The following is a 25,817-nucleotide window of genomic DNA, read 5'->3' on the forward strand; positions in this document are numbered from 1 at the left end:
GTCATTGTTGTGAGTTTTTAATCTTTTAGATTTCTAGATTCTACAAGATTTTGGAAATGAAAAAAATAATCCACCGTATTTTGTTGTTAGGTTCCAAAATTAACATATGTATGGTAAATCCCAGCTGTTTACTATGCAATCAAACCCAACAACAAAAAGTGGCACTAGTACCTAACTTTATAAACCTGTAACAGGACCAAATGCATCTACGGTCTCTGGCTAAACGAAAATCACTTTTCATGTTCCTTAGATAGTGTTCCAAATGCATCTAAAGCTACTGAAAACAACATAGTATATTTAAGATTTCACGGTCAAATTATTGTAATAAGCTTTGATTAATTACATAAAATTGCTAGTAATTCAAAATTATAAGTGAATCTCAGTTTAATTCGTGGCTCCACCACTGTTCACATTGCTTCAAGGTTTATTAATCCAAAGTAAAAATGTAGTACTTATTTCTACATCCTAATATAACATAATGAGGGATCATTCTTTACGGCTTCCATTGAATAAAAGCAAAACAGCAATGACAACAGGAGTTGATATCATCAACAGAGCCTGGGTGATGTTGGGTTTGGTGATGTCCGGGACGATAGCACTGCCGTATTTAATCAAGGCTGCACCGAAAACGGAACCAGCAACTAACTTCAACAGGTAGGTCAAGTCATCCTGCATTGTTAGCAACAGTACTGATATTAACATGATCAAGCAATACAACAGGAATACACACTGCACAGCAACTAATTGGATAATGCTGAGAATATAATGTATAGGGTTATTTTGATCAGTGGTAGCGTAAACTCAGATATCCAGTATTGATTACACCATATTACAGCTCGCTTGGTTGGATGTAAAACATTTTTAATAAAAGATGATTTTCCTCGAAAATATATTATATAAGGGAAAACATAATCGTAACTTAGTTTTCCCTTGCTTGGTAATAAACTTCGTAAAATAAATTTCCAATACCCCAAAGTTAATTCAAATAACTAGGAATAACCGGGACTGGTGGACAGTGGTATCTATATTTCCTGATCTTTATGGCAAGCAAAATGAACAATATTGACACAAAAATGTAAAACTAACTAACCATAAAGGCTAAGGGTTAAATTTAATATAATTTGAAATTGGGTCTCAAGTCTTTAACTACTAATTAACAATAGGTTGAGTAAGGAGGAGAGTTCATACCACTTAGAAGTCCAAATGACCCCGAAACCAATTAATAATAGGTTGAGTAGTCTATCAAGTTGTAGATATTTCGACGCCAACTTCTCTAATTTGGGATAACTCACACGATTATACTAAAATGTTACCTAACCTCCTAAATGTGGGTTCCTAAATCCTAGCAAAAAAATGAACATATTTCTGGATTGTGAATAGACTGAGAGAGTACCTGAGGAGAAGTGGGTTCAGGAGAATTGGGGCCAGAAGCAGCTCGAATTGCAGGAAGTAATGGAGTTCCTCGAAAATGCCCAATATCATATGGGAAGCTTCGAATTCTTGTAGTTGTTGTTGGGTATGTTACAAATAATAATGATCTGGTAGCGTTGATGGAATTGGAGGAGAAACAAAATGTTGATGCCAAATTAGATAATTTGGTTGCCATTAGATATGACTAATTGGCAATGGTTGGTCCGTTGGTATCGATAAAGCTTCACCAATGCCGTGGCCCTGGCCCCTTAACCGAAAAGTCAAAAATAAAGTAATTATCCCATAACATCATAGGCCGAATTTAAAAGGTGTGTTTTACGTGAGTGGTCCTTGCAAGTCACTTATCTGTTGCAATGAAAAAGCGTCGCTATATTTAGCAATGAGATATTAAATTTGGTTGTTTTAGAGATTATAATTATCTAGATTGCAAATTTTGCTTTGTTTATATTTTACGGTTTTTTCACCAAATAACCCCGACAAATCAAAAAATTCACAATATACCCTCAATGTTTCAACAATTCACCATATACCCTTGACTTTTCATTTTTGTGCACCAAATACCCTTTTTTTAACCGCCGTTAAGTCACCATTAGCTTTATTTACGATTTTGCCATTATTAACTCCTAACCCTAACTTCTAAACCTAATTCCTAACCCTAATCTAAACCCTAATCCCTAATCATAAGCTAACCCCTAAACCACCCCACCCCCACCCCTTCCCCTCCACCCTAGCCCAGCCCCAACTGTCGTACCACCTGACCCCCCCATTGCCCACCAGTCTGCAGCCCCCGCAACCCCCTCCCCCGTCAGACTCGCAACCCCCTCCCCCGTCAGACTCGCAACCCCCCTCCCCCGGCCTCGCAACCCCCTCCCTCTGCCCCGCATTTCCGACGGACCCACAACCCCCCCTCCCCGCCTCGCATTTCCGACGAACCCGCAACCCCCTCCCCCGTCAGACCCGCAACCCCCTCCCCCTCAGACTCGCAACCCCCCTCCCCACTGGCTCGCATTTCCGACGAACCCACAACCCCTCTCCCTTCAGATCTGCAACCCATTTTCGACAAACCCCCTCCCTCTGCCTTGCATTTCCGACGGACCCGCAACCCCTTCCATCGCAACCCCCATTTCCGAAAAAAAAATCGAAATTCGAAGGGGAGGGGGAGGAGGGTTGCGCATTTGACGGGAGGGGAGGGGGGGAAAGTTGCGCGTTTGACGGGGGAGGGGTTGCGCATCTGACGGGAGGGGGAGGGGAGGGGAGGAAGGTTGCACGTCTGACAGGAGGGGGAGGGGGTTGCGCGTTTGACGGGAGGCTTCGACGGGAGGGATGTTGCCCGGGAGGGGGCCGACGGTGGGAGGGAAGGGGATGCGGCGGTGGAGGGGAAGGGGTGGGGCTAGGGGTCAGGGTGGGGGGTTGGGCCTAGGGTGGAGGGGTGTTAGGCTGGGTTAGGGTTAGGGTTTGGGGTAAGGATAAGGGTTAGATTAGGGTTAGGGTTAGGGTTAGATTAGGGTTAGGGTTTAGGGTTAATAATGGCAAAATCGTAAATAAAGCTAACGGAGAAATAACGGACGTTAAAAAAAGGGTATTTGGTGCGCAAAAATGAAATGTCAGGGGTATATGGTGAATTGTTGAAACATTGAGGGTATATTGTGAATTTTTTGATTTGTCAGGGGTATTTGGTGAAATAACCGTATATTTTATTATTTTAAAAGGATTAATTTTTAATTTATATCTACATTATTTTAAAGATTTTTTTGGATATCCCATGACATTGTGAATGGAAATTTTTTCCATTGACCCATCTAAAAGAAGTTCATTGAATTTATTTGCACTCAAGCACTTATTTTACTTTTTCACGCATGCTTCTTTTTTATATCTCTAAGTTATAATTGGATCATATTTGAGTAAATATGTTGTTGAGTCGCGTTTAAAGAAATTTCTAATTATTAACATGAGGATTCTTACGAATAACTCTTATATTTATTTTAATGATAGTTTTTACTATATATTTACTACATGAAAGTTGTAGATTTCAAAAAAATAAAATAATGAATTTAGACTCAAGCATCACTTTGTTTCGAGTTGTGTGCTAGTAGGTGTGCTATCTAGAACATTACAAATCTAACTCCAACAATAATGAAATTTTTGTAACTTGCTTAGCAGGTCATAAGTCATTTGAGACGACTTATATAAAGTAAATCTTCTAATTTAACCTTGTATTAATGTATGGGATAATAAATAGTTGAGACTTTTTATTGAAGAACGACAATACTGTTTTTGTCAATTATTCCAACAAAAGTCTCCCTCCGTCTCAACTTTCATACTTCATTAATTTGATTACACTTTGATTAGTAATTTTTTTTAAAAAAATCATTTGATTCTTTTTTTGTTGTTGAAAAAAGGCATTTAGTTACTTGATTCTTATTAAGTATTATTTTATTATAGTTGGTAATTTTTTATGAATAGATAAGATAAAATTACGATTAAGAAACTCTCTTTTATAGGTGAACATCAAGTTTTATCACTTTTGAATAATTGAGACAAACTGCTGGCTATTCCAAGTATTATCTATATTTGCTATTTAGACCGTTGCTCTTTTTCCTTTTTAGTATACAAGATTTGTTTCCCATTATTCAAGTAGGTTGATGTGCGATATTTAAAGATAGTATTGCAATAAACTTTTTTAAAATTAGACCATCTATACTAATAATTTACGTCAAAATTAATTTTAGGTTTATCAACCAAATACTTCCCGGTTTTACACTTGTATTTGATTAATTTGACAGCTTGACGTCTTTCTCCCACGTTTCCTCTCTTTTTCCCTAAACCCAATCCCCATTAATTGTCACTCCAATTCTCTCTTCCTCCAAATCCCCCAAAATCTCCCCTACAATTCCACAAATTATCCCTCCATCAAAATCCTAATTTTCTAGGGTTTTTCCGATTCAACTTCAACACGACGCAATTTCAATTTCTAGGGTTTCGAATTCATCAATTCTTCGAAGATGGTGTTAGCACAATTAGGGGGGAGCATCTCTCGTGCTCTCCAGCAGATGAGCAATGCGACAATCATCGATGAAAAAGTTTTGAATGAATGCCTCAATGAGATCACTCGCGCTCTTTTGCAGGCTGATGTTCAATTTAAGCTTGTTAGAGATATGACAACTAATATTAAGAAAATTGTTAATCTTGATGATCTTGCTGCTGGTCATAATAAGCGTCGAATTATTCAACAGGTACCCTAATTTTTACGATTGGAAAGTTTATCGTTTTGATATCGTTCGTTTTTTGGTTGATTTTTGGGATGTAATTTGTTGGATTTTGTGTTGTTGATCGTTGATTTTTTTTGAACTGGTATCATGTTCACTGTAGTATAGAGTAGGTTAGTAATGAATTGTTGGATTGAATTTCAAGTTGTTTTTGAAGCTCTTTTTTTTTGGCTATATTGTTCTAGAGTAAAGTAGGATTCAGTGAGTTTTATATCGGATGAGATGATAGTTCTGATTTTGTATGAGAGATTGAAAAGAGTGAGGTGGCTGATCCTTGATTAGATTGCGCGAAGTTTCAGAAAATCCAACATTCTGTTGGATCATGTTCTGGAATTGACAATGCTGTTTGGTGGTTGGAGGGCTGTTCTTGAGGTTGTGGCATTAGTATAGGACAGGTTTTCATTGTATTCATCCTCTTTAAGTTGGAGAGGGTTGTTTGACGTTGCTGGGTTTGCGTAAATGGTTCTGTTTTGCGAGAATCATGGTTGTAAACTTTAATCTAACATCTGGTATTCTTGACAAGAGACACATCTTGAAGTGGCAAAAGACACATTATTGAAGTGACAAAAGACACATTAATGAAGTGGCGGAATAGATTTCTTTTCCCATGTAACAGGTGCATGTTATTGATCTTAAAACCATGGAACATTATACTCGTATATGTTGTTGTAGACAGTTTACTTGTTGTCTTGACATAACTCAAGAGAGTCAAGTTATGGTACGTGCCGACTTGTGACTTTCATAGCTCTATATGTGGATCTGTAGGTTTCTTGTATTGGTGGGAGAATGAAACTAGTGATGTTAAGATTGTATTGAACTTTGCAGTGTTAGAGGTAGCTAGATAGTTGGAGATAATATCAGAAAAGTTGTTTAAGCACATCAAGTGCAGTTATGAGGTGAATTATCAAAAAAGACTACTTTTTGCTGAAGGACATTGTAGTATAGTTAGGTTCAGTTGCTTATTATTTAGGGACATTTCTAACTGTATGCTTTCTTAAACAAACCACTACATTGTACATGCGTTCTTTTTTGGAATTTTCTGTGACATGAAATCATTTGTTGTTTTGCTTATAAGATACTGTGTTTTAGGCTATATTTAATGAGCTCTGTAAGATGTTGGATGCTGGGAAGCCATCTTTTACTCTAAAGAAAGGGAAACCAAGCGTCATTATGTTTGTTGGTCTCCAAGGTATGTAAACTAAAATTTTTTTGATTTAGATTGTTGGAGTAGCTTTTTTTGTTTCGTCTTATCGTACCAGTCTCTCTTTACTTGTACACAAACTTGACCTTGACATGACATTCCAATATTATTTTGGTGCATGCTCAAATATCAGGGTCTGGAAAGACAACTACATGTACGAAGTATGCGTATTATCATCAGAAAAAGGGTTGGAAGCCAGCTCTGGTTTGTGCTGATACTTTTAGAGCTGGTGCTTTTGATCAGTTGAAGCAGAATGCGACTAAGGCTAAGATTCCCTTCTATGGAAGGTACTCTACTTTTTCACTCCTCCGTTCCACTATCATTGCAATATTACCCCTGGGCACATTTCTTAAGAAAGCTATGTGAAGAGAAAAGAGGTAGAGATAGATAAAATGTGAGACTCGTGTGATAGGAGAGAGATAGAGAATATATTTCCAAATAAGGGAAACATTGTAATTAATGTCACTTTCAATTAAGGGAAATGTTGCGATTTATATAGAATGGAGGAAGTATTACATGTGTTTTTTCCTTGTTCTAGCATTTGGATTTGAATGTGACCAGTGCTGTATTTAGTGCATTTAAATAGTCTCCTGTTCATGTTGGCTTGAAGTGTGCTTTGGAACACTAGTCACTCAATTTCAGTGCTTTTCATATCGATGGTTAACCTAGGCTATCATGATAAGGAGGTGGTGGGAGTAGATTTTGTTGTCTGCGACACGTGCAGCCATGATAGCCATTCTTCCATAGATTTTTTTTTTTTTTTTTTTTTTTTTGGGGGGAGGTGGTTGTTAGTGGTAAGGACCGAAGAGATATATAAGAATTCTTTATATGGCTGGAAATGAGACTAAGGTTTGGTTGGTTGGTGGTTGTGATGCTTGATGAGGTAGGTTGGTGGAACTTGCATGATTTGCGTGAGTATTTGCTTGTGTATTTGAGTGTAGAGGAGTATAAGATAGAATGTGGTAAGTATGAATTGAACTAGAAACTTTATCCAACCTTAAATTCGACATGTCAAGGTCCGCAACTAATACCGTAGGCCTTTCCTTGTTTGAACCTCGCCCTTAACTTTAAGATCATGCCTTCCTAAGGTGCTGCCAAATGTAAATGGAAGGATCTTATCAACGTCCATGAATGATAAATCATAGATTGAACGGCCGAATCGGAAAAATTGTGTGCCATCATATAGCTTTGTATAGGCTATGTTCATGAGTTGTTTCAAAAATCATCTGCAGCTTATCCACTGTGTCCTTACTTGGGAGATCATCATTCATCAAAGAAGGAAAGCAAACATCTTTGCTGATAAACCAATATTGAGTTTTTTTGAATAGTTTCTTGGTCTTGTTTCTTAGTTTTTGCTTTTAAGTTGGTCTGGATAGATCATAAAGGTCTTTTCTTTCTTTCCAAGGAAGAGGCGGAGCGGGTGGGGTTGGGTGTTGGGGGTGGGGGGGAGAAATAGGCTTCTTGAAGGGGGATTAGACTTAAAAAGAGTAAGTAATGCTTAATGAATCTAGTTGTGGATTGCTTAGAGACAAACAGGAGGAAGTATGAAAATGGAAGTGATATGGCTTATGTCTGGTGGCCAAGTGTTTCTTATTCCTAGGTTTTTCTTGCACGAGTTTTGTTCCTAAAAGACATGCAATATGTGAAATAAGTGCATTTTTAGCTTCATTGGCTTGATTTGGGTAGCTGGCTAGAAGCCTAGAAGTCTGTTATCCTTACGAATTGTAATTAGTGGACGAATATGTTTGGACAAGTGGCCTATACAATCCGCTGTGGAGATCATAAAGGGTAAGGGAGAGAATGGGAGTATTATGAGTACGATAGAAGAGATTCAATGAGTAAGTAGCTATACCTTTTTATTTTTTTGGCATCTTTACTTATACATTATTGTTTTGATGTTTTTATAAACCTTTGTGGTGAAAAGTAGGTTATTGGACCATAGGGGAAACCGAGAAGGTTGAACAGATTTATTTGAGATTATGTGAACCAGGCATATTGGTTTGATGGTTTACAAACTTAGTGGTTACAGATTTCTTTTCTCTAAGATAGGAAGGTATTTGGTTATGATGATTTGGTGTAATCGTGTGTTTTTGGTATTCTGATTCTTGAGATTTGATTCTGAAGTAGAATTGAATGTGTTTCGCAGTACTTCTTCTAATTGTTACCTGCTGATATAACAGTTACATGGAATCAGATCCAGTAAAGATTGCTGTTGAAGGTGTAGAAAGATTCAAAAAGGAATCCTGTGATCTCATTATAGTTGATACTAGTGGACGTCACAAACAAGAGGCTGCTCTTTTTGAAGAAATGCGACAAGTTGCTGAGGCAACGGTAATTTTTTAGCTTTTCATCTTCTTCTTTTGTGCTTATCACTGTCTAAGCGTTCTTGCATGAGTGGAGGACAAACATTTAATGAGCTTTTTCCGTTTCTTTTCTTGTTTCAGAAACCAGACCTTGTCATATTTGTCATGGATAGTAGCATCGGTCAAGCTGCATTTGATCAAGCGCAAGCTTTTAAGCAAAGTGTTGCAGTTGGGGCTGTGATTATTACTAAAATGGATGGTCATGCAAAGGGAGGTGGTGCTCTTAGTGCGTAAGTATCATGGTGTTTGCGAGTTAATGAAATTTTTGTCTTGTATTCACTACATATATGAATGGAGCTCCCCCCCCCCCCCCCCAAAAAAAAAGAAAGAGTCTTAAAATAAATAGTACAGATGGCCAAATATTGTAGAACCAGATTAGCGTGAAGACCCGTTACTTTACCAGTAAATAAGATAAAAGTCTGGACGGAGATTGAGGATGAGTTGGTTCACAATGAACAATTTGTTTTCTACGAAGACGTTTACTCGTATTGGCACCTAGATCTTTTGATATTTATGTGTTATGGCACTATTGAGGCATCATTAAGAGGGTCAAAGAAATAGAGATATTGGTCCAAAGGAGCAAAGTACTTGGCGATTTGCAAATTGGACTCAGATAAGCGGAGAATCGATGAATAGTGTTCCAGCAGTTTTGTTTAAATCAGTTGGACTCTTTTTGAACTCTTTTTGTCTGCAAATTCTGCTGGATTATATATTTAACCAATTGCAGTTCAGTCATGTTATGTCCTTCCACGTATACTGCGTAGTCTATTGTACTTCATTAGTTGTGGGCTTGTGACCATAAATTGCTTGATGAACAAGTATTTCTTAAAATTGACAGGTTGTTGCCGTTGAGTTAATAATGGTGTCTTTGGGCTGCCTATTCTTATTTGGAAGTCTTTATATTCCATGTGAACTACTGATATGCTTAATGAAGTGCGTCGTACATTCTGACTTGCTAATTTGCATGAATTTTGGCTGTTGTCCAGTGTGGCGGCTACTAAGAGTCCTGTGATATTCATTGGAACTGGAGAACACATGGATGAGTTTGAGGTATTTGATGTCAAGCCATTTGTTAGCCGCCTTTTGGGTATATACCTTATCATTGTATTTGACACTTCCACTTTATATTTACCTGTCTGATGGGCTATATATTTCTGAAATCCTGAATGACGACACTATGTTTCGTTCCATCAGGTATGGGTGACTGGTCAGGTTTCATGGATAAAATCCATGAAGTGGTACCCATGGATCAACAGCCTGAACTTCTGCAGAAGCTATCTGAGGGGAATTTTACTCTCAGAATTATGTATGAGCAGTTTCAGAATATCCTGAAGATGGGTCCTATCAATCAGGTATGCTATAGCTTTCTATCTCTAATTTGGATCATTTAGGGTAACTCTTGTGTTTCAACTTTTGATTTCCCCAATAATTTGATATTATTATGTTCAGAGTTTTGGCAGCTGGTCAGGCAGTTGAATTGTGTTTACTTTCTTTCTCTAAATTAATACCACATCTTCTGTTCTTGAATGCCTCTCTTTCACACATTTCCTCCCTCTTGTGGCCTGTATTCATATTGCCAAGACATCTCATTTTCTTCTTCTTCTTCCCCTTCTCAATCCAGTCAAGAAAGCTTCCAGATCCACAATGTTCTGATTTACCACAGGATGCTAGACATTATCCACCTCTTATAGTCCCATCTATCTGCTCCCAACGACAACAGCATATTAGACTCTGGTCAATGCCGTTTCTCTGTATTCAGTTCCTCTTTTCTTTCCTGCCTCATTACCTCATCTCCACACGTCTGTGGTGCTTTGTGTCTTATTTATATCTGTTGCAGGTCTCCACTTATGATTTTGTGATTATATGTCCACCAGGGTGGGTGTTGTTAGGTCATTTTTGGTGAGGGGATATGGCTGCTGCAAGTTCTTGAGCAAATTTAGTAATTTTAAGTTTTTTATACCATGGTAAATTTTATCTTGGAAGTTTTTGCACTCTAGGTTTTCTCAATGCTTCCGGGATTTAGTGCTGAGTTGATGCCCAAAGGTCAAGAAAAGGAGAGCCAAGCAAAGATCAAGCGTTATATGACCATAATGGATTCAATGACAGATGAAGGTAAGTAACTGGTACTTGGGGTGTCTTCTTATTGGGGATAAATCCAAGTGAAAATGCATGTGAACAATTTACTTATTGGCTGAAAATGAGCAACTTTTTTTTGTTTGAAATGTATGTATCTTTGCTTGTTAAATTTCCATTTTGAGAGTTGTGCAACAATCGGCATATTGGAGATTTTAACGGGTTTCGACTAAAGTGAGTAGGAGTCTTTCTTTGCTGAACCTTAGGTGTCAAGATATGGATAAATGGTTTGTTCAGTATGGTTTGAACTAGAATGGGACCAAGTCAGAGTTAATGCTGCAAAAAATTGTTTAGAATAAGGCTTATTGATGGTTTTTGAGGTAAATCGCTGCATGGATTTGTATTGTCGTATGTTTCAGTCTAAAAATTTTAATGTTGTCATTATCTTTACTAGCGATTTGTGGCAAAAAAAAAAAATGGAGTGTAAATCATGCTGCCTTGGCAAAGGAATCTTAAGGAGGATTATATGCATCTTATTTATGTTGCCAAGCTTTGAAGGACAATTCTGTGTTGGACTATGCAGAACTTGGTGATAACTCTGACAATAGTTAAGACTATATATAGTATGCATTGTTTGGTGGAGAGGACAATTTCTGGTGTAGCATTTTGGTCAAACTATACATGTACCTTAGATCTGTTATTTTGTCTGATTTCTGCCCTTATACCAACTGCCTAAATTGGGGGGGGGGGTGCATATTGCTCCGTGAATTCATGTATTATTGTACATTCATACTTAAAACGGAACAAAGCATCTTATCATTATCAGCTTCAGGTATTGGCTACGTCTGCTATGTAGTATGTATCCTCATTTGACCTACAAACTGATTTTTTGCAAAAATGAGATACTAATAGCAACTTCAACAGTAATTATGTCAGTCTTGCTTCCTATTGAAAGAAAACTTTTCTTTTAGTTCTGGACTGTCCTTAACATATAGTTGATTACGTTTTGATTTGATGATGATGTTGCAGAATTGGATAGTTCAAACCCTAAGCTTATGAATGACTCGAGAATCATGCGGATTGCTCGTGGAGCTGGCCGCCAGGTTAGAGAAGTTATGGATATGTTGGAGGAATACAAACGCCTTGCGAAGATTTGGAGCAAGATGAAGGGACTTAAGATCCCTAAGAAGGGAGAAATGAGTGCCTTGTCACGTAACATGAATGCACAACATATGAGCAAGGTTCTTCCCCCTCAGATGTTGAAGCAGATAGGAGGTATGGGTGGTCTTCAGAACTTGATGAAACAAATGGGTAATATGGGTAATATGGGTTCTGCGAAAGATATGATGGGTATGTTTGGTGGTGGAGACAAGTAATACAATCTGTTGTTTGGGGCGCGTTGCTACTGACTCTTATTAGTATATACTGGCATGAGTTCTTTTTTTGGCTACATCTTCGTGCCTGCCAAAGTACAGCATGTGTTTTCAGCTATTTCTTGCCAGAATTGCGAACCAAGTATGCTGGTAGCATTCGAGACCAAATTGGAGACAAGGTTGTTTGATCTCTTGGTTCCAGAAAAGTACAGTGATAGGTTTCTATTTTTTGTTGTCTCTACCTTAAACTAACAGTCATTTAGCCGTCTCAGGCTGTTACATACTGTAGAATTGTAAGCAGTTTATGTTTGTATTTATTGTGATTTTCTTACCAACTCCATGATATTGAATGGTAATTTTAGCTCACGCGGATTGATCTATCGTTACAAGCGGAACTAAAAGTTTAATACTGCATTCATCCTTTTCCATTGGCTAATATGGTAAATTACCCAAAAACTTTGATTCATTGTGAAAGTAACCGAATACAACGACAATCATCTTCTCCATGTAGCAAATCACCCTTGATGTTGATTAATTGTGAAAGTAATTGCCCTGAATTTTGATCGACTGTGAAATCAACCCCTCTCAACTTTCTCAATGTAACAATTATGCCCTATTGTTCCTGCCAATTGTGTAATTTAGCGTCCTGTACATTTCTGGTGAACTTGTCACTCGACGAAAATGAAATACACATTAGCAATTAAGATTTAAGATATATGTGTATAATAATTAAGTAGAAAATAACTATTTGGAATTTCCCTATTAGAAAATTCATGAGAGCTAGAAAATATTTCTCTACAGTGGCATTGTGCCATAAGAAAATCACTGTTCTATGAATTGAAAGTGTATCATATAAATGTTACCATTTTCCGGTAAGAATTTCACTGGAATCACAATTAGGGACAAATTTCACGATTGGTGAAAGCATTAAAGCCTATCGATAAGGGTTAGTTTCACAGTTCGTCAGAATTACGGGGGATAATTTGCAGCATTTTACGAAAATCCAGAAAAAACAGGCCATGTTTAACTGTGCAACAAAATCAGGCCAATTCCTTCCAAATGAGACATCAGATTGATACGCCTCTCATATTACAAGGCAAAAATTTACCAAATCTGGCAAAAGAATTGGTCCTTGTTAAATTTTAATTGTACATGTTTCCATTCAAGGGCACAGAAGCTCAACATACTAATCATTGGTCATTATTATTATACAACCAAAAGCCTGTAAGTTTACAAGCAAATTGATCAAGTGTTGCATATACAAGATAACTGTACATTATCAACTCAGAAGATTCACAAGAACTTCCCCAAGACAGTTTGTTTCAACGGCGCCTCTTTCCCTTCATCTTCCTTTTCAGACAGGTCAACTGTCTTAAGAGCACAGCGGATGAAAGAATTCATCTGTTTCCTTGTTTTGGCATTATCAATGAAGAGCTCTGTAACCATCTTTCTCAGCTCGTCCACTGTTGCACTGTCGGACATGTCTACTGTATTTTCAACATCTTGCGCAAGTAGTTGTGCCTGTCACAATTATGATTTATGTTAAATATTAAAACGAACGCACTATATACTACTCCCTCCATTGCTCTCTATAGAAATTTCAGCCCAAAATTAATGTTTCAAGTACAAGTCATTATACATATGCGATATTCAATCCCACTATAATATAGCAATATAAGATTATAGGTTATACTATATAATAAATACAATTGCCAAGTACATCAGCAATGCAATTTTAAGTAAAATTAACTAAATTCTTCATATCTGTAAAGGCGATTAACTAGGAAGGATAAAAAAAGTACAGCACAAGAGCTTGCACACTTGAACAAAACAAGAGAAATTGAACAGGAGAGAATGATATGTTAGTGATATATTATCATGAAACATGAAGTACCCTTCTAAAAAAAGCTGATTATTTATGAAGATATGAGACTTTTCACCAACCAGTTAGGTCTAATATGCTGGGACCTCCAGTCCACTCTGATCGAAAATTATAATCATTCGACCAAATTACTAGAAAATAAAGGTCGAGATCAGAATGCTGCTTTCCTGGGACTATGAAGGATGAAGGACCATCGTCTTTTCAGAGCTTAATTCTGCTCTTGGTTATAAAAGTTAGAAGTACAGTGTTTAATAGGGACCAACATGATTCAGGCATTATATTAATAGATATCTTGAGTATCCAATACAACCACGAGAAAAAAAAGATCCAGATTCAATGGATTCTTTTCGGAGCACCAGGATTATGACTGTTATGAGAACATGAGAATACGTGTGATTGGTCCAATTGGAAGGGTGGGTCCTCTAAACTAGAAATCTGACACCGGATATATTTGAAACATAAAGAGCATAGTCCAATGTTCTTGTACGGTAGACAAAAGGAGCCATGAAAGACCAAACAAGATCAAATTCAAAATCTTGGAAGGAAAACAGAAGTACATGATAAGAAGGAAGTAGACAAGAGTCACAAGACTAAGACACAACTTCTCACCCTTTTCTGTGATGGAAACTTGAACCTAAAGATGGTTGCTTTGCCGAAAACATAAGCCTAAATTAGTCAGGATCAGGGCATAAGGTAATCTCTCAATAGTGGTATTGCAAGGTTGACCAGTTCATCTTAGATATTTGTGATTAGATCATGCAGGGATAAGAACTAATTAAATAGTCATGCAAAGAATTAGGTTTCGCCTTAGCCAACACATAGCAGCTAAAGTGATGTAAGTCTCCTGGTAAATCCACAGAACAGCATCCTGCCCTGTAGGCATCACTAATCAGTAATAAAAATTCCCCTGGCGAGGTTGACTAAGATCAGTTTAAAATCAAATGCAACACGGCAAAAATCATAGAAGAAAGTACCTCTGCAAGAAGAAGACCAATTCGATTATCAGACGTGGTAAGAAGATCACTAGCATCTGATGGTGAAGTATCCAGCACTAATTTGTCTTCCTCTGCAACTAAGAAATTCACACTAGACTCTTCAAGCCGTCTTTGAAGAGTTGAACATTCATGCAGCAACTTCTCATTAACAGCATTTGCATAGTCCTTTCTTTGCTTCTCGTTTTGGAGGTCTCTCTGGTATCAGGATTCAGGATGATACTAGAAATAAGTTGAAACACTAACCAAGCACGAAGCACAAAAGAGAATGACATAGACCAAAGGAGATACAACCGAAATTATTTGTAATTTTGTATGACATGGCAAGAAAATTTTGGAGATAAGTACCTGATGGTAAACTAAAAAAAAACAATTTTTATTTTCCTATTTCATTTCACATATTAATACCTTTGTCATCTAAGATGCAGCTGAAATATCTGAAAATAATGAAACCAATACACAAGCATATATATGATTATAAATTACCCAAATGTAGTATTACATGATCAATGGTGATCTGAAGCATAAATAATTGCTAGATAAATCCACTGGTCAACTATGCAAGTTCATACAAATTGTCTAAAATTAAAGGGATACATACTCTTTGGAAATAGAATTACCTCCAGTTCTATCTTTACTTTCATTAGGTTGCTGAGCTCCTGTTTCAAATCTGATTGCGAATTTCGGAGAGATTTAACTTCTTTAACAAGCACTTTCAAATCTGTTTTTGATTTAGTTTCAGATACTTCGTGATTTTTCTGCAAGTTGTCGAGTTGATCCCTGGACACATCTAATTCCTGTCTCAGCATTTCAATCTCCTGAATAACAGCTAAATTTTCTGAAACCATACGCATCTTTTCATCCTGGAAGATCACAATCATCAAAACAACATAATATTAGCAATTCTTAGTAGCATAAAGAATTGCTTGTAATAGGTGTACAAATATAACCTGTTCAGCTTTCAATTTCATTTCCATTTCTAAACACTTTTTGCGAAGTTCCTCCATATCCCATTGTATCTGAGTATACCTCTCCTTGTCAACTGAAAGAGCTTGTTGAAGATTGTCTTTTGTGTTCTCTTTAGTACTTTCCAGGTCCACCTCCAAATCTGTGACCTGAGGAGAAAATTTTAATCAAACTATACTTGTCACAAGCTAATGACTGGAAGCAGCACTTTGCATATGAAGACGTGGCAGGTTCATGGGGTGGGACAGAAAAACCACTAAGAAGAACTAAAGCTCCAACATATCTAATTTAAACACGAAACTATAACTAATCTATCCTTGGGTGCTAACAGCATCAACTCTAAAGGATACTCCACCAAGCTGGATGATGAGAGACCACTTTCATACAAGGGACACATGAAACAGATCACGAAACAAACACGAAACAGGGAAAACATAAAGCAAGAACCAGAAAAGGGTCTAACACCGCCAAGTTGGATGATGTAAGACCACTTTCATAGAAGTACTACATGGAACAAATCATGGGACTACCCCATAAATAAAGAAATGAGGAAAACAATAAGAACAGTTATTAAAGCAAAAAATGGACATAACTATTTCCTTCAGAGAACCAAACGGTAGAAGATACACAATGTTTTTTTTTTGAATAAACCAAAAGATGCTCACAAAGAAGTAAAATTCCAGTATTATATTAAGTGATATGCCAATTAACAACCCAGCTCAGAGGAAACACTCTTTTTCCCTCTTATTCTAAAATTTTATAAATCTTTGACGACATTATTAATGTCATGTCATTTTTGAATAATTGAGAATTCAAACAGCATACAAGCTTCATGATCACATGTGACTATTTCCAAACATCTTAATTACAAGAAATAACAAGGCATTATCACACGTGGACGACAAATGGACCCATAATATCAGGTAAAAGCAAAGATGAAAAAAGGTTAAGAGACATTTGATGAATCAAGAGTAAACCTCTCAAACCGAAGTTGGAAGATGGAAAGAACAAAGCGAGAGTAGAATATGAAAACCAGCACTTTCTTCTATATTTACTTTCCTATGAGGTCTTATAAAATTATCAGGAATATATGTGGGGAACACATGGGGGCAACAACCACCAACACCAAGTATTAGTAAGGTTTAGATGGAGTTCCACTTCGTATGCAGCACTGCTCAAGTAAAGTTGTATAGGTAAAATTAGAGAAAGAAGAAAAGTCTATATTCAGAAATATACTTTTGTTGTGAGGTATTGTCTCACTGCAACCTCTTGATTCAGTCTAGCAACAAGATCCTCCATGTCTGCTTTTGCGATTGCGAGCCTTCTTTGCATAGTAGAGAGCACCCTACTGAATTTATGGCGTTGATCAGATGGAAGAACCACCAATAGGTTGGTAGGAGATAGTAGATTCTCATCGATTGGACCTTTAGCTCCCACAGAAAAATTGAGCCCGCCTTCATTGTGAGCTCTAGAAGTTCCATCGTTTGAAAGTTCACTAGCTTTTAAAGAGCTTACTTCACTTTCAGCACCATCAGTTGACAAGCTCATAACATGGTCCATCACCTTGCAGTCCTCTCCTGGAGATAAAATCTCCTTTACATCATCATCATATGACGCGTTCTCAGAGGCATCGTCATATGATACATCCTTTCTCCAACCAATATCCGACCTGCTAATTGTATATACAGCACGACCTCCATCCTCAGGTGCTTCAATATCGGATTTTCCATAACTAGCGTTGTCACCATAATCTGATGTGACCGATGAAGCATCACCAATCACAGAGATCCTAGAACTTGGCTTATATTCAATGAATGAAGAGACGTCATTCCCAGTTGTATCATTGAATGCTGATACAAAAAACACATATCTATCAAATCACCTCAAACTACTTTACATGCCAATTTCAACGTCACAGTAATTAGAAACATAGCTAAGATGGTCCAGAGCTTATAACCAATAAAAAAGCAGAATATGAAACCACCAATGAAACCAAGATTTATGAGGAAAACACCTACAAGACCTGGCAGCAGCTTCCAACTCCAGAAAGATTGCCACAGGTGCACTCCTTGACACATTAATATTTGATAGCAACTTCTCTATCCAAACTTCCAAAGAAATTCTTCTCTGCATAACATCCACAGTTACAAATTACTATTGCATCATAAAATTGCCATGGAATTTTTTAAAACTTACGACATTGGTTTGTCAATACAGGAGCACTTGTGCGTAATGCCGTATGTTGAGACTTGAGACTTTGCAACTTACAAAATGCACATTGCACAAGATGTGAACAAAATAACAGAGAGAAAATAGAAGGTTAGAGAGAAGTTAGCGAGAGAAACACCTAGAGAGGAACTTCAACAAAAAAAAAACTACCGCCCTCACGGCAAAAACGTGAATCCCTCCTCCAATTAGTGCTCTGACCCAATCCTTCAACAAATTCAACTAAATGCCAAGAACACTACCCCACCACCATCCATCAGCAACCCCCACCAACCTAGGTCTATCCAGGCCCTCGCTGCTTCTTTGAAAGGTGTGCCTGTGACTTGTGAGCCTCCACACTCAGGGTCACCATTGCAGCACCCTTGTAGAATTGTTCCCCTCCTCCTCCTCCCTAATCCCAGTATCCCACCTAGCCTTATGCATTAGATTTCCCAGTTGAGGTTTTGGGTCAAAAACTCTGTGTGCCTATACTGAAGGAAAAGTATAAGCCTATGAGGTCATAAGTCAACATGGAAAACTGCTTTGATTCGCAAGATAGTTGGAAAGTCCTCCTTTGAAGAGAATATACAATTAGTATTGATGAAGTCAAGGAAATCGAATCGGAACATTAACCTGATGACATTAGGAAAAGGTAATTTGCTAGATACCAGCCTGGTGAGAAACTAATTACATATGCAAGAAAGGGTAAAAGAGGGTCTTCATCCCACCTTCTAGAAGAATGACAGCAAGGCATGATGAGTCAATGATTGGCAGGGGATATTCCTTTATTCCTAACGGCTAGCAGAAAGGACAGCAGAGGTGGCAGAAATGATTGGAGTGATCTCAGCAGCTCAGTAGTATAAATAGAGGAGTGGAATAAGAGTAGGGTATGAAATGATTTGTAGAGAGAAGTAACTAAGGAGAGCCTCACCTCTCGAATGTGAGCTAGTTTGTATTAACCATTGGTGCTGTGACTAATATTAATACATCCATATCCTTATTTAGCCCTAATTTTCTGTGTGACATTTTTGAGTGCCTAGCATAATTGCACTGTTAACTATGCTTCAGAGGAAGAATGATCATTAGAGCTAGTGGGAGTCTCACAAATCATTGGGAAGTGAGAACGTGAATCTAACCCATTTCAAGCACGACACAGATTGCGCCAGTCTCCGTAAACTACCCGCCAATTTTCAATAGAGTTTTGAGAAAATGATCTTGGAGAATATTGAAAATGTCATATCAAAATCAATGCGAATTCTACAGAATGTTAGGCGTTTTGCAGCTCTCTGTGTAATCTGGTGGGAGAAGGGAGAAGTCCGCCAAAGAAAGTTTGGTATTGGAAATATCCACCAAGATTTCGTTGGGCACCCTCCTACAATATGCAGCAAAGCTACTCATACCATAAGCGAGCAAGACAAAGTCCAGGAAGATATACAACATAAAGGGCAATTTTGCAAGAACAACAATGAAGGCTGGATACATGTGGTATGCAAAACTGCATGAATGCTGGATACATGTGGTATGCAAAACTGCATGAATGCTGGCAGCCATGAACCAAGATATTGAGTTACATAAACGCATTTATGTTGATGGAAGTGCTCCAAATGCTCAAGCAAATGACCATTCTGGTGAAATGGGGCGTGGAAGGAGAAATAAAAACCTCTCTGTATCCAAGGAGATGGTCGGTACTGAAAGGAAATTTAAATATGGCTTGACACAAAAGAGGAAGTGGGTTTCTAGAGAGATAAGAGAACAGGAGAGCTTCACTCTCTCAAGAACAAACCGTACCATCATCGTGAACAGTTGATTATGTATTAGAACGTGAGAGGGATCAGAAGACCCTAAATTCAGTTTAAATACAATTAAGTGAAATATCATGACTGGACTTGGTGCTTCTAGTTGAACCAAGAAGATTTCGCTCTAGCATTTCCCATACTGTCCATGACCTACTAACCACTATTCTTTTTTCGGACATTTGATCAAGCCTACTGGTTTGCAGGAAGCATTCTCCTCTTCTAGAGCTGTTGAAGAGTGAATGTCTACATATTGAGGGAGAATACTCAAGGAGTTCATTTGCTGGTCGAGGTATGCAACCATCATCCTTATTCATTTCAGCCATTTACGATAATTCAAAGTTCATGTCTAGAGAACTTTGTATGACCTAACAAATACTGAAATTAGAATTTCTCTACCATGACAAGTGCTAGAAGGCTATAGTGAGGTCTCGAATCTATCTGAATGGTTTGGGAGACACCCCATAAACAGGAAAAGAGCAGATTTATGTCTTCATACTATTGACTCTCATTTTTGTTATCCTTGGCTTAATGGTTCAACATTTACATGGTCCAAAGAAGTAGGAACCTTATTTATGAAATGTTGGGACTGTGGTTTGGAAACCCGAATCGGTTTACAAATTCCCTATGTCCTCCCTTTGGCATCTCCCTTGTGTCACTTCAGAAGTTCAGATCAGTCTTTTGTTCTCATCTTGAATTACCCCTTGCCCACTGTAGGTCGGCTTGGACCATGTGGCTAATTCACCCAAAATTCCCTAAGTCCTCCCTTTGGCATCTCCCTTGTGCCACTTCAGAAGTTCCAATCAGTCTCCTGTTCTCACCTTGAATCACCCGTCTCCCTCTGTATAACCATGTGGCTCCTTCACCCAAAATCTAACTACACTTTGAGTGAAGCTTGAAATACTAAGAGAGAGAGGGGGGGGAGAGGGGGGGAGAGGGGGAGGAGAGGGGGGGGGGAGAGAGGGAGAAAGAGAGGGAGAGAGAGGGAGGGAGGGAGGGAGGGAGGGAGAGAGAGACAGAGATGTCTGCTAGCTAGACTAGATCGAGTTAAAGAAACCTCGGTTGAGTGGAATAGAGAGAAATAAAGAAGAAAAAAGTTCGCCCGTCTTGAAAGAACCCACAGCTGCCTTGTCAATCTCTTACTCGCACCTCTCCAATTTTCTCTACCCCAACCTTCTCTAATTTTATATGGTTCTTTATCTCCATCCATAGCTAGGTCATGCATAATTATTAACATTATAAGCTACGGTTAAGAGCATTGTCTAATGTCAATAATATTTGTCTAATGTTTAATTACTTATGTTCATTATTTAAGGTTCAAATCTAGGTACAGGATTTATTTGTCAAAAATGGGATTTATAGGGTCTAAAAGAAACAAGCATAAAGTATTGAATGTCCAAAGGTAGGGTTCACAAATTGCATAGGACATCCAAATTCTATTACTCTCTTCTTCTAGTACCTTGGGCCACACCAGTATAAGCATCAGTATAAGCATAACAAACATCAGTCTTTATTATTAGCATCAAATTACAAAAACAAAAGGGAAAAAAGCCATTCCTAAAACCCATACTTTTGTTATAGATCACCAAAAACCTAGATAAGAACTTTTAGCAACTGAAGACAGCAAAAACCAAGAGTTGCACACTTACACAAATGCTTCAACCAGCGGAAAATCACTTAACGGGCATATGTCGTTCTGATAAAGACAATTGAGCTTAAGACAGCAAAAAAGGTACACAAGTCCGAGCTCATGTTAGCTTCAGCAAGTACCATCTGGTAAATAAAGAACTATTTTGGCCGACCTTTTTACAGGTAAATAAGTTCATTTCTTATAGACAATACAGCAAAAGTTGGTTATAGTCCATTAAAAAAAAGAAATGTACTTTACCTCTTCAATCAAACTCCGGTTTCTAGCTCCCACGAGCTTTTTAGAAGGAGGTGCAGGCAGAATTTTCTTGGGAAATAGCTTCTGGAGCTGTGGAATGGAGCTACACTAATTAGTGCTTCTCTCAGCAGAAATAAGGAAATTCTATGTTTGAGCTCCTTCAGAGAAAACAAAACCACCAATCCAGTTACTTGGTGATGATAGGAAAATGTACCCTAGTAAACAATTGAGCTAACCTCTGAAAATAGCTTCAAGAAATCACTAAATCTGTGTAATATGGCTCGAACTGTTGTGATTGCTTCTGGTGTCTGTATGCCAACTTGGACCCTGTAATACTGTCCCTTGTGATAGTGAGAACATAATCCTAAAGCACCATGCAGTAATCTTGAAGATAAAACAATAAAGAGGATGAGGGCTGCATAGCTAAAATCATCGTTTTGAATATTAAAAGAGTTGGTGATATCACTCACTACAACCCTTAAACTGAACAAGCACACACTGAAATTAATCCTCTTCTGCAGATAAAATACATGTTTCAAATAAATACCTAATTAAAATCGTAATGAAAATGAGAGAGGCATGCTGCTTACAGTCGAGAATGAAAATTTTAATTCAATCAGTCTGGCCTTCCTACGGCAACCCAGAAGATATATATTTTAGTGAATACATGTACGAGTATATATATAAAGAAAAGGCGACTCAAACTTTATGTCATGAACATAGACTACAAAACCTCAAAGAGGAAGTGGTGATCCACAATATCTGGATAAATCAGCTTAGTCAAGCACAAACCAAAAGATTGCAAATGCAACCCAAGGCTCTAATGAGTCCAATCCTAAATACAATGAAATAAGAAAAGTGTAAAAGAAGATAAAACAAAGTTCCAATGGTCAACTTCTTCATAGAAATAGCTTCTTGAAAAACAATATCCTAATTCAAAATTTCAAATGGAAGAAATCAACAAGGATTATTGATATTAAAGATATTGTCTTGACCATAATGGATTTCACGTGATTTTAACATGAAATAGAAATCAGAAACAAATGAAATTAACCAAGTATATCATGTTTTTCTCATTAGGAGCCTAAGTGACAAATCAAGTTCCAATTTATGTAATTTATACCACAACTGGACCTGTGCCTCTTGAATTTGACAGGGTAGTCCACGAAGGAATGGTGACACAGTATCTCCATCCAGTGTGAGGACTGTGAGGCCAAACACTGTGACGCCCATCCTGCAGACAAATGTATTACGCTGAGTCCAATTAATCCAATAATATATAACATACTATGTGACCATACATGAATTATACCAATTATTGGTGTAAAACAATGACTCGTGGATGATTAGAATCAACAAAGGGACCATGCCAATCAGCTAATATGATAGAGAAAAACACAAAGCAAAGTAGAAGGTCACATACCTTGAAAGAAATAGGGTCTATATGAACTGTAATGGAAAATATAAACAGATTTCTTTTTTTTTTCCTTGGGAAAAGGAGGGGGGAGGGCGGGGATTAGTTTCAAAACAATAATCTTATGAACTTTTGTGTTATTAACTGATCCCTCCATTTTTAATAAATGCAACATTTTACCTTTTATTATTAAACTTTGCCGCATCTTTCATGTGTATTCTTAAAACATCAATGGTTAAAGATGAGCACTCAAGACCGTAAAAGTCAAAAGTATTAAAAATCCGAAGCTTTTATATCAGAGGTGAAACAGGAATAGTTCAATACTTGACTTGCAAATTAGTTACTTGATCTAAATGACAATCCACTATATGAAGTCTTTGAAAAAAATTCCATATTACAGCCATGACAGTTCTCTTAGGATTCTCATTTTGAATGAAAAGTTACATACTAAAGGGCAGTTGTCCAATATTTACATCCTCATTTAAACATTAAAAACAACAAGAAAAAAAATTGTGTCAAGAGTCCAGGAATTTTCCGTTTCACCCATATACATAGCTGCTCTTAACAATCTCAATGAAAATCCTGATTACTTCAAACTCTTCTTTCGATATAGGTTCAGCAAAACCAAAAACTATATTTAAGTTGATGCATCATTTTTTGGCTGCTAAGATTCAATCTACCCCTGTTCTCTTTGGAAGTCTTCTAGCACATTCCTTATCCTCCTATTTAAACAGTCTCTCTTGACATCTTCCCGTAATGCAAAACGGGTGACATCATGGTTCACTGAGTTCTCTGCCTCGTTCAATTCATCGTTCATTCTGATTACATAGATTGCACATAAAAACAACAATATCGGATGATCCCCACATTAAGCCACATTGTGTTTGGTCCTCCAACACAAAACTAATCAAGTGAAATCCCAAAACCCTCCCCTATTCAAAGAACTTGGCGTATCAGCTTCCCAGTCTCATCTTTGATATAACTATGGGTCAGGAGCCTGGTCTTACAAAAATCCCCATCAAACAAAAAGCAGTTGAATATGTTCAATACTCCTTTATGGCTAGATTCAAGTGGCAAAAGCATTCATATCCACAAAAATCGCACTAGATTAGTACAGTTCAAACATCCGAGTGATCAATCTTTCACTTAAACATATTCTAGTTAATAGGAGTACAGATATACAAGTTAGAATTTCACAAATAACCAAATTACCAACATCAATTTGACTACAATCTTACAGTAATCAAACACAAAATCAAAACCACCCAAAAACCCATAAATCACAGAACAATCAAAAAAAAAAATGTAAGCTTAGAAAACCCAGTAACCCAATACATCGATTATACCCCAACTCAAACAAAAAAAAAAAGGGAAATTTCTGAAATTTCGCAACAAAAAAAAGGTAAATGAAGAAAAATAAAGCATACCCATTTTTGAGGAGGTGGGCTCCACTCCATACCCAAAGGCAAAGGAGAAGTTCCATCATGGCGAAAGGTGGGGTCCACTTGTACAGGTACAGGTGAAGAAGAAGCTGCAAAATCATGGGTTAAGCCTTCATAAAGGAGATGATCTGGTAATCCAAAATCCAATAACGTGAAGTCCATCCCATAAGCGTTCATGACTAATTCTCAAATGATGGGTGATTCAATTTTGTAGCGTAGAAGATGGTGGAGTTTCTACAAGGAAGAAGCTAAAGGAACTAAGGAAGTGCGCAACTAGTTCTATAATTTTCTTAACAGATGTTGGACACTTGGAGAAAGCCAGAAGAAAGGGGTGTTTTGTTTGCCTGTTTGTTTCTCGAATGCTAAACATCGCCCCAACCCTTGTTGAACTCGTCTCAAAATATATTTGAAAGTACAATTATATATTTACCTTTGTTACCAATGATGTCTTGGCCTAATGGTTAAGATTGAGGTGCTGTGAACGATAGGTCACAGGTTTGAACCCCCCTCACCTTCTTTGTATTTTGTACCGCCTTCGTGGTTCATATGGATCAAAATATATATATATTTACCTTTGTTTCTACTTTAATTATACTATTTTACTACACTATAGTTGCTCACCACCAACACAACTACCAGCACCGCCTATAAATACAATGTCTTTCGATGGAAAAGTAATTTCATTTTTTCGGTGATGATTAAGGAACATCCTGGCAAGACGTTCCTTCTTCTATGGCTTAAACGTTCGGGCAAAAAGTTTTTTAAAAAAGAAGAAAATTAATTAATATTTTTTTTTGGGGTTTCAGTGATGGTGTAAGTGATGGTGGTGGTGGTTCTTGGGTAATGAGGAATTTGGGATAGTGATGGTGAGGATGCAAGATAAAAAAGATAAAGGTGTGTGGTGGTAGATAAAGGTAAGAGTAAAATTGTACTTTCAATTGTGTTTTGGGGCTATTTTAAGAAATTTTAGGTTGTTGTTTAATAATGTCGGTTTATTTTTAGCATCGTGTTAATTGTTAGGCTCGAACGATGTGCAATTTTGTTGCATGAAAAATATTACCACGACATTATAAAGAGAAAATACAACAATTATTTGAAATTCCTAATTTTTTAAATTTTCAATGTTATACCGTCAATATTATATTTAATTCTTTATCGAGAAGTATTAGATTTCACTAGGTACTTGAGACTAGTGGTAAATATCACTTATTTATTGATATAAACAATTGTCCATAATTATGAAAAGCACAGTTGACCTAGTTAATTGGGGGTCGTCCTTCTACCCTTGTAACAAGAGTTTGATTCTTACCCCTTGTAAAGCGGGATCTTCAGATTTCTACCCGCTTGCCTAGAAAAATATCCATCGCTTACCTGTTCTAAACATATAACAACTCAGAGTAATGTCTAAGCGATGTAGTGTTTCTTAATTTACAAATAAGGGCCCCAATTTCATATCATGGTGAACAAGATTGATTTGGACCATCAAGAGTGAAATTGTAGCCCATGAAGTGAGCTTAAATTCAAAATAAAA

General features: G+C 37.4%; 3 protein-coding genes across 6 annotated transcripts; 1 reads left to right on the forward strand and 2 right to left on the reverse strand.

Moving 5' to 3' along the window:
• Nucleotides 1–296: 296 nt before the first annotated feature.
• LOC104904530 (hypothetical protein) lies at nucleotides 297–1,693 on the reverse strand. Its single transcript, XM_010692799.4, has 2 exons — nucleotides 1,394–1,693; nucleotides 297–669 (listed from the first exon to the last, which is right to left on the reverse strand). Exons 1-2 carry the CDS (start codon nucleotides 1,604–1,606, stop codon nucleotides 487–489), a joined length of 396 nt encoding a protein of 131 aa, XP_010691101.2. The 5' UTR covers nucleotides 1,607–1,693; the 3' UTR covers nucleotides 297–486.
• Nucleotides 1,694–4,202: 2,509 nt separating this feature from the next.
• On the forward strand, nucleotides 4,203–12,073 carry LOC104904531 (signal recognition particle subunit SRP54 2). The gene is made up of 9 exons (XM_010692800.3): nucleotides 4,203–4,664; nucleotides 5,787–5,886; nucleotides 6,032–6,185; nucleotides 8,079–8,229; nucleotides 8,343–8,491; nucleotides 9,248–9,348; nucleotides 9,456–9,613; nucleotides 10,259–10,373; nucleotides 11,364–12,073. Exons 1-9 carry the CDS (start codon nucleotides 4,434–4,436, stop codon nucleotides 11,708–11,710), a joined length of 1,506 nt encoding a protein of 501 aa, XP_010691102.1. The 5' UTR covers nucleotides 4,203–4,433; the 3' UTR covers nucleotides 11,711–12,073.
• A 687-nt stretch (nucleotides 12,074–12,760) lies between these two features.
• On the reverse strand, nucleotides 12,761–24,642 carry LOC104904532 (hypothetical protein). 4 transcript variants are annotated; one of them, XM_010692801.3, is made up of 10 exons: nucleotides 24,272–24,641; nucleotides 22,554–22,664; nucleotides 21,667–21,765; nucleotides 21,434–21,520; nucleotides 17,566–17,674; nucleotides 16,784–17,397; nucleotides 15,532–15,696; nucleotides 15,202–15,444; nucleotides 14,564–14,779; nucleotides 12,761–13,228 (listed from the first exon to the last, which is right to left on the reverse strand). In XM_010692801.3, exons 1-10 carry the CDS (start codon nucleotides 24,461–24,463, stop codon nucleotides 13,001–13,003), a joined length of 2,064 nt encoding a protein of 687 aa, XP_010691103.2. In that variant the 5' UTR covers nucleotides 24,464–24,641; the 3' UTR covers nucleotides 12,761–13,000. The 4 variants fall into 4 exon arrangements, with proteins under 4 accessions (XP_010691103.2, XP_048491847.1, XP_048491845.1 ...); XM_048635890.2 differs by having other exon boundaries at nucleotides 21,667–21,757; nucleotides 22,565–22,664; nucleotides 24,272–24,412; XM_048635888.2 differs by lacking the exon at nucleotides 22,554–22,664 and having other exon boundaries at nucleotides 24,272–24,642.
• Nucleotides 24,643–25,817: the final 1,175 nt, after the last annotated feature.

The sequence above is a fragment of the Beta vulgaris genome, chromosome 9 (genome assembly GCF_026745355.1).
Source record: "Beta vulgaris subsp. vulgaris cultivar EL10 chromosome 9, EL10.2, whole genome shotgun sequence".
NCBI classification, from domain to species: Eukaryota; Viridiplantae; Streptophyta; class Magnoliopsida; order Caryophyllales; family Amaranthaceae; genus Beta; species Beta vulgaris.

Coding starts and splice junctions, on each gene's coding strand:
- LOC104904532 (XM_010692801.3), bottom strand. CDS start 24,463: ATGAACGCTTATGGGATGGACTTCACGTTATTGGATTTTGGATTACCA. Junction 17,398..17,565: donor GGAAGCTGCTGCCAGGTCTT/GTAGGTGTTTTC, acceptor TTTTTGTATCAG/CATTCAATGATACAACTGGG. Junction 14,780..15,201: donor AAGTAAAGATAGAACTGGAG/GTAATTCTATTT, acceptor TCCTGATACCAG/AGAGACCTCCAAAACGAGAA.
- LOC104904531 (XM_010692800.3), top strand. CDS start 4,434: ATGGTGTTAGCACAATTAGGGGGGAGCATCTCTCGTGCTCTCCAGCAG. Junction 5,887..6,031: donor TATGTTTGTTGGTCTCCAAG/GTATGTAAACTA, acceptor CTCAAATATCAG/GGTCTGGAAAGACAACTACA. Junction 9,349..9,455: donor ATTTGTTAGCCGCCTTTTGG/GTATATACCTTA, acceptor TCGTTCCATCAG/GTATGGGTGACTGGTCAGGT.
- LOC104904530 (XM_010692799.4), bottom strand. CDS start 1,606: ATGGCAACCAAATTATCTAATTTGGCATCAACATTTTGTTTCTCCTCC. Junction 670..1,393: donor CTGAACCCACTTCTCCTCAG/GTACTCTCTCAG, acceptor CTAACAATGCAG/GATGACTTGACCTACCTGTT.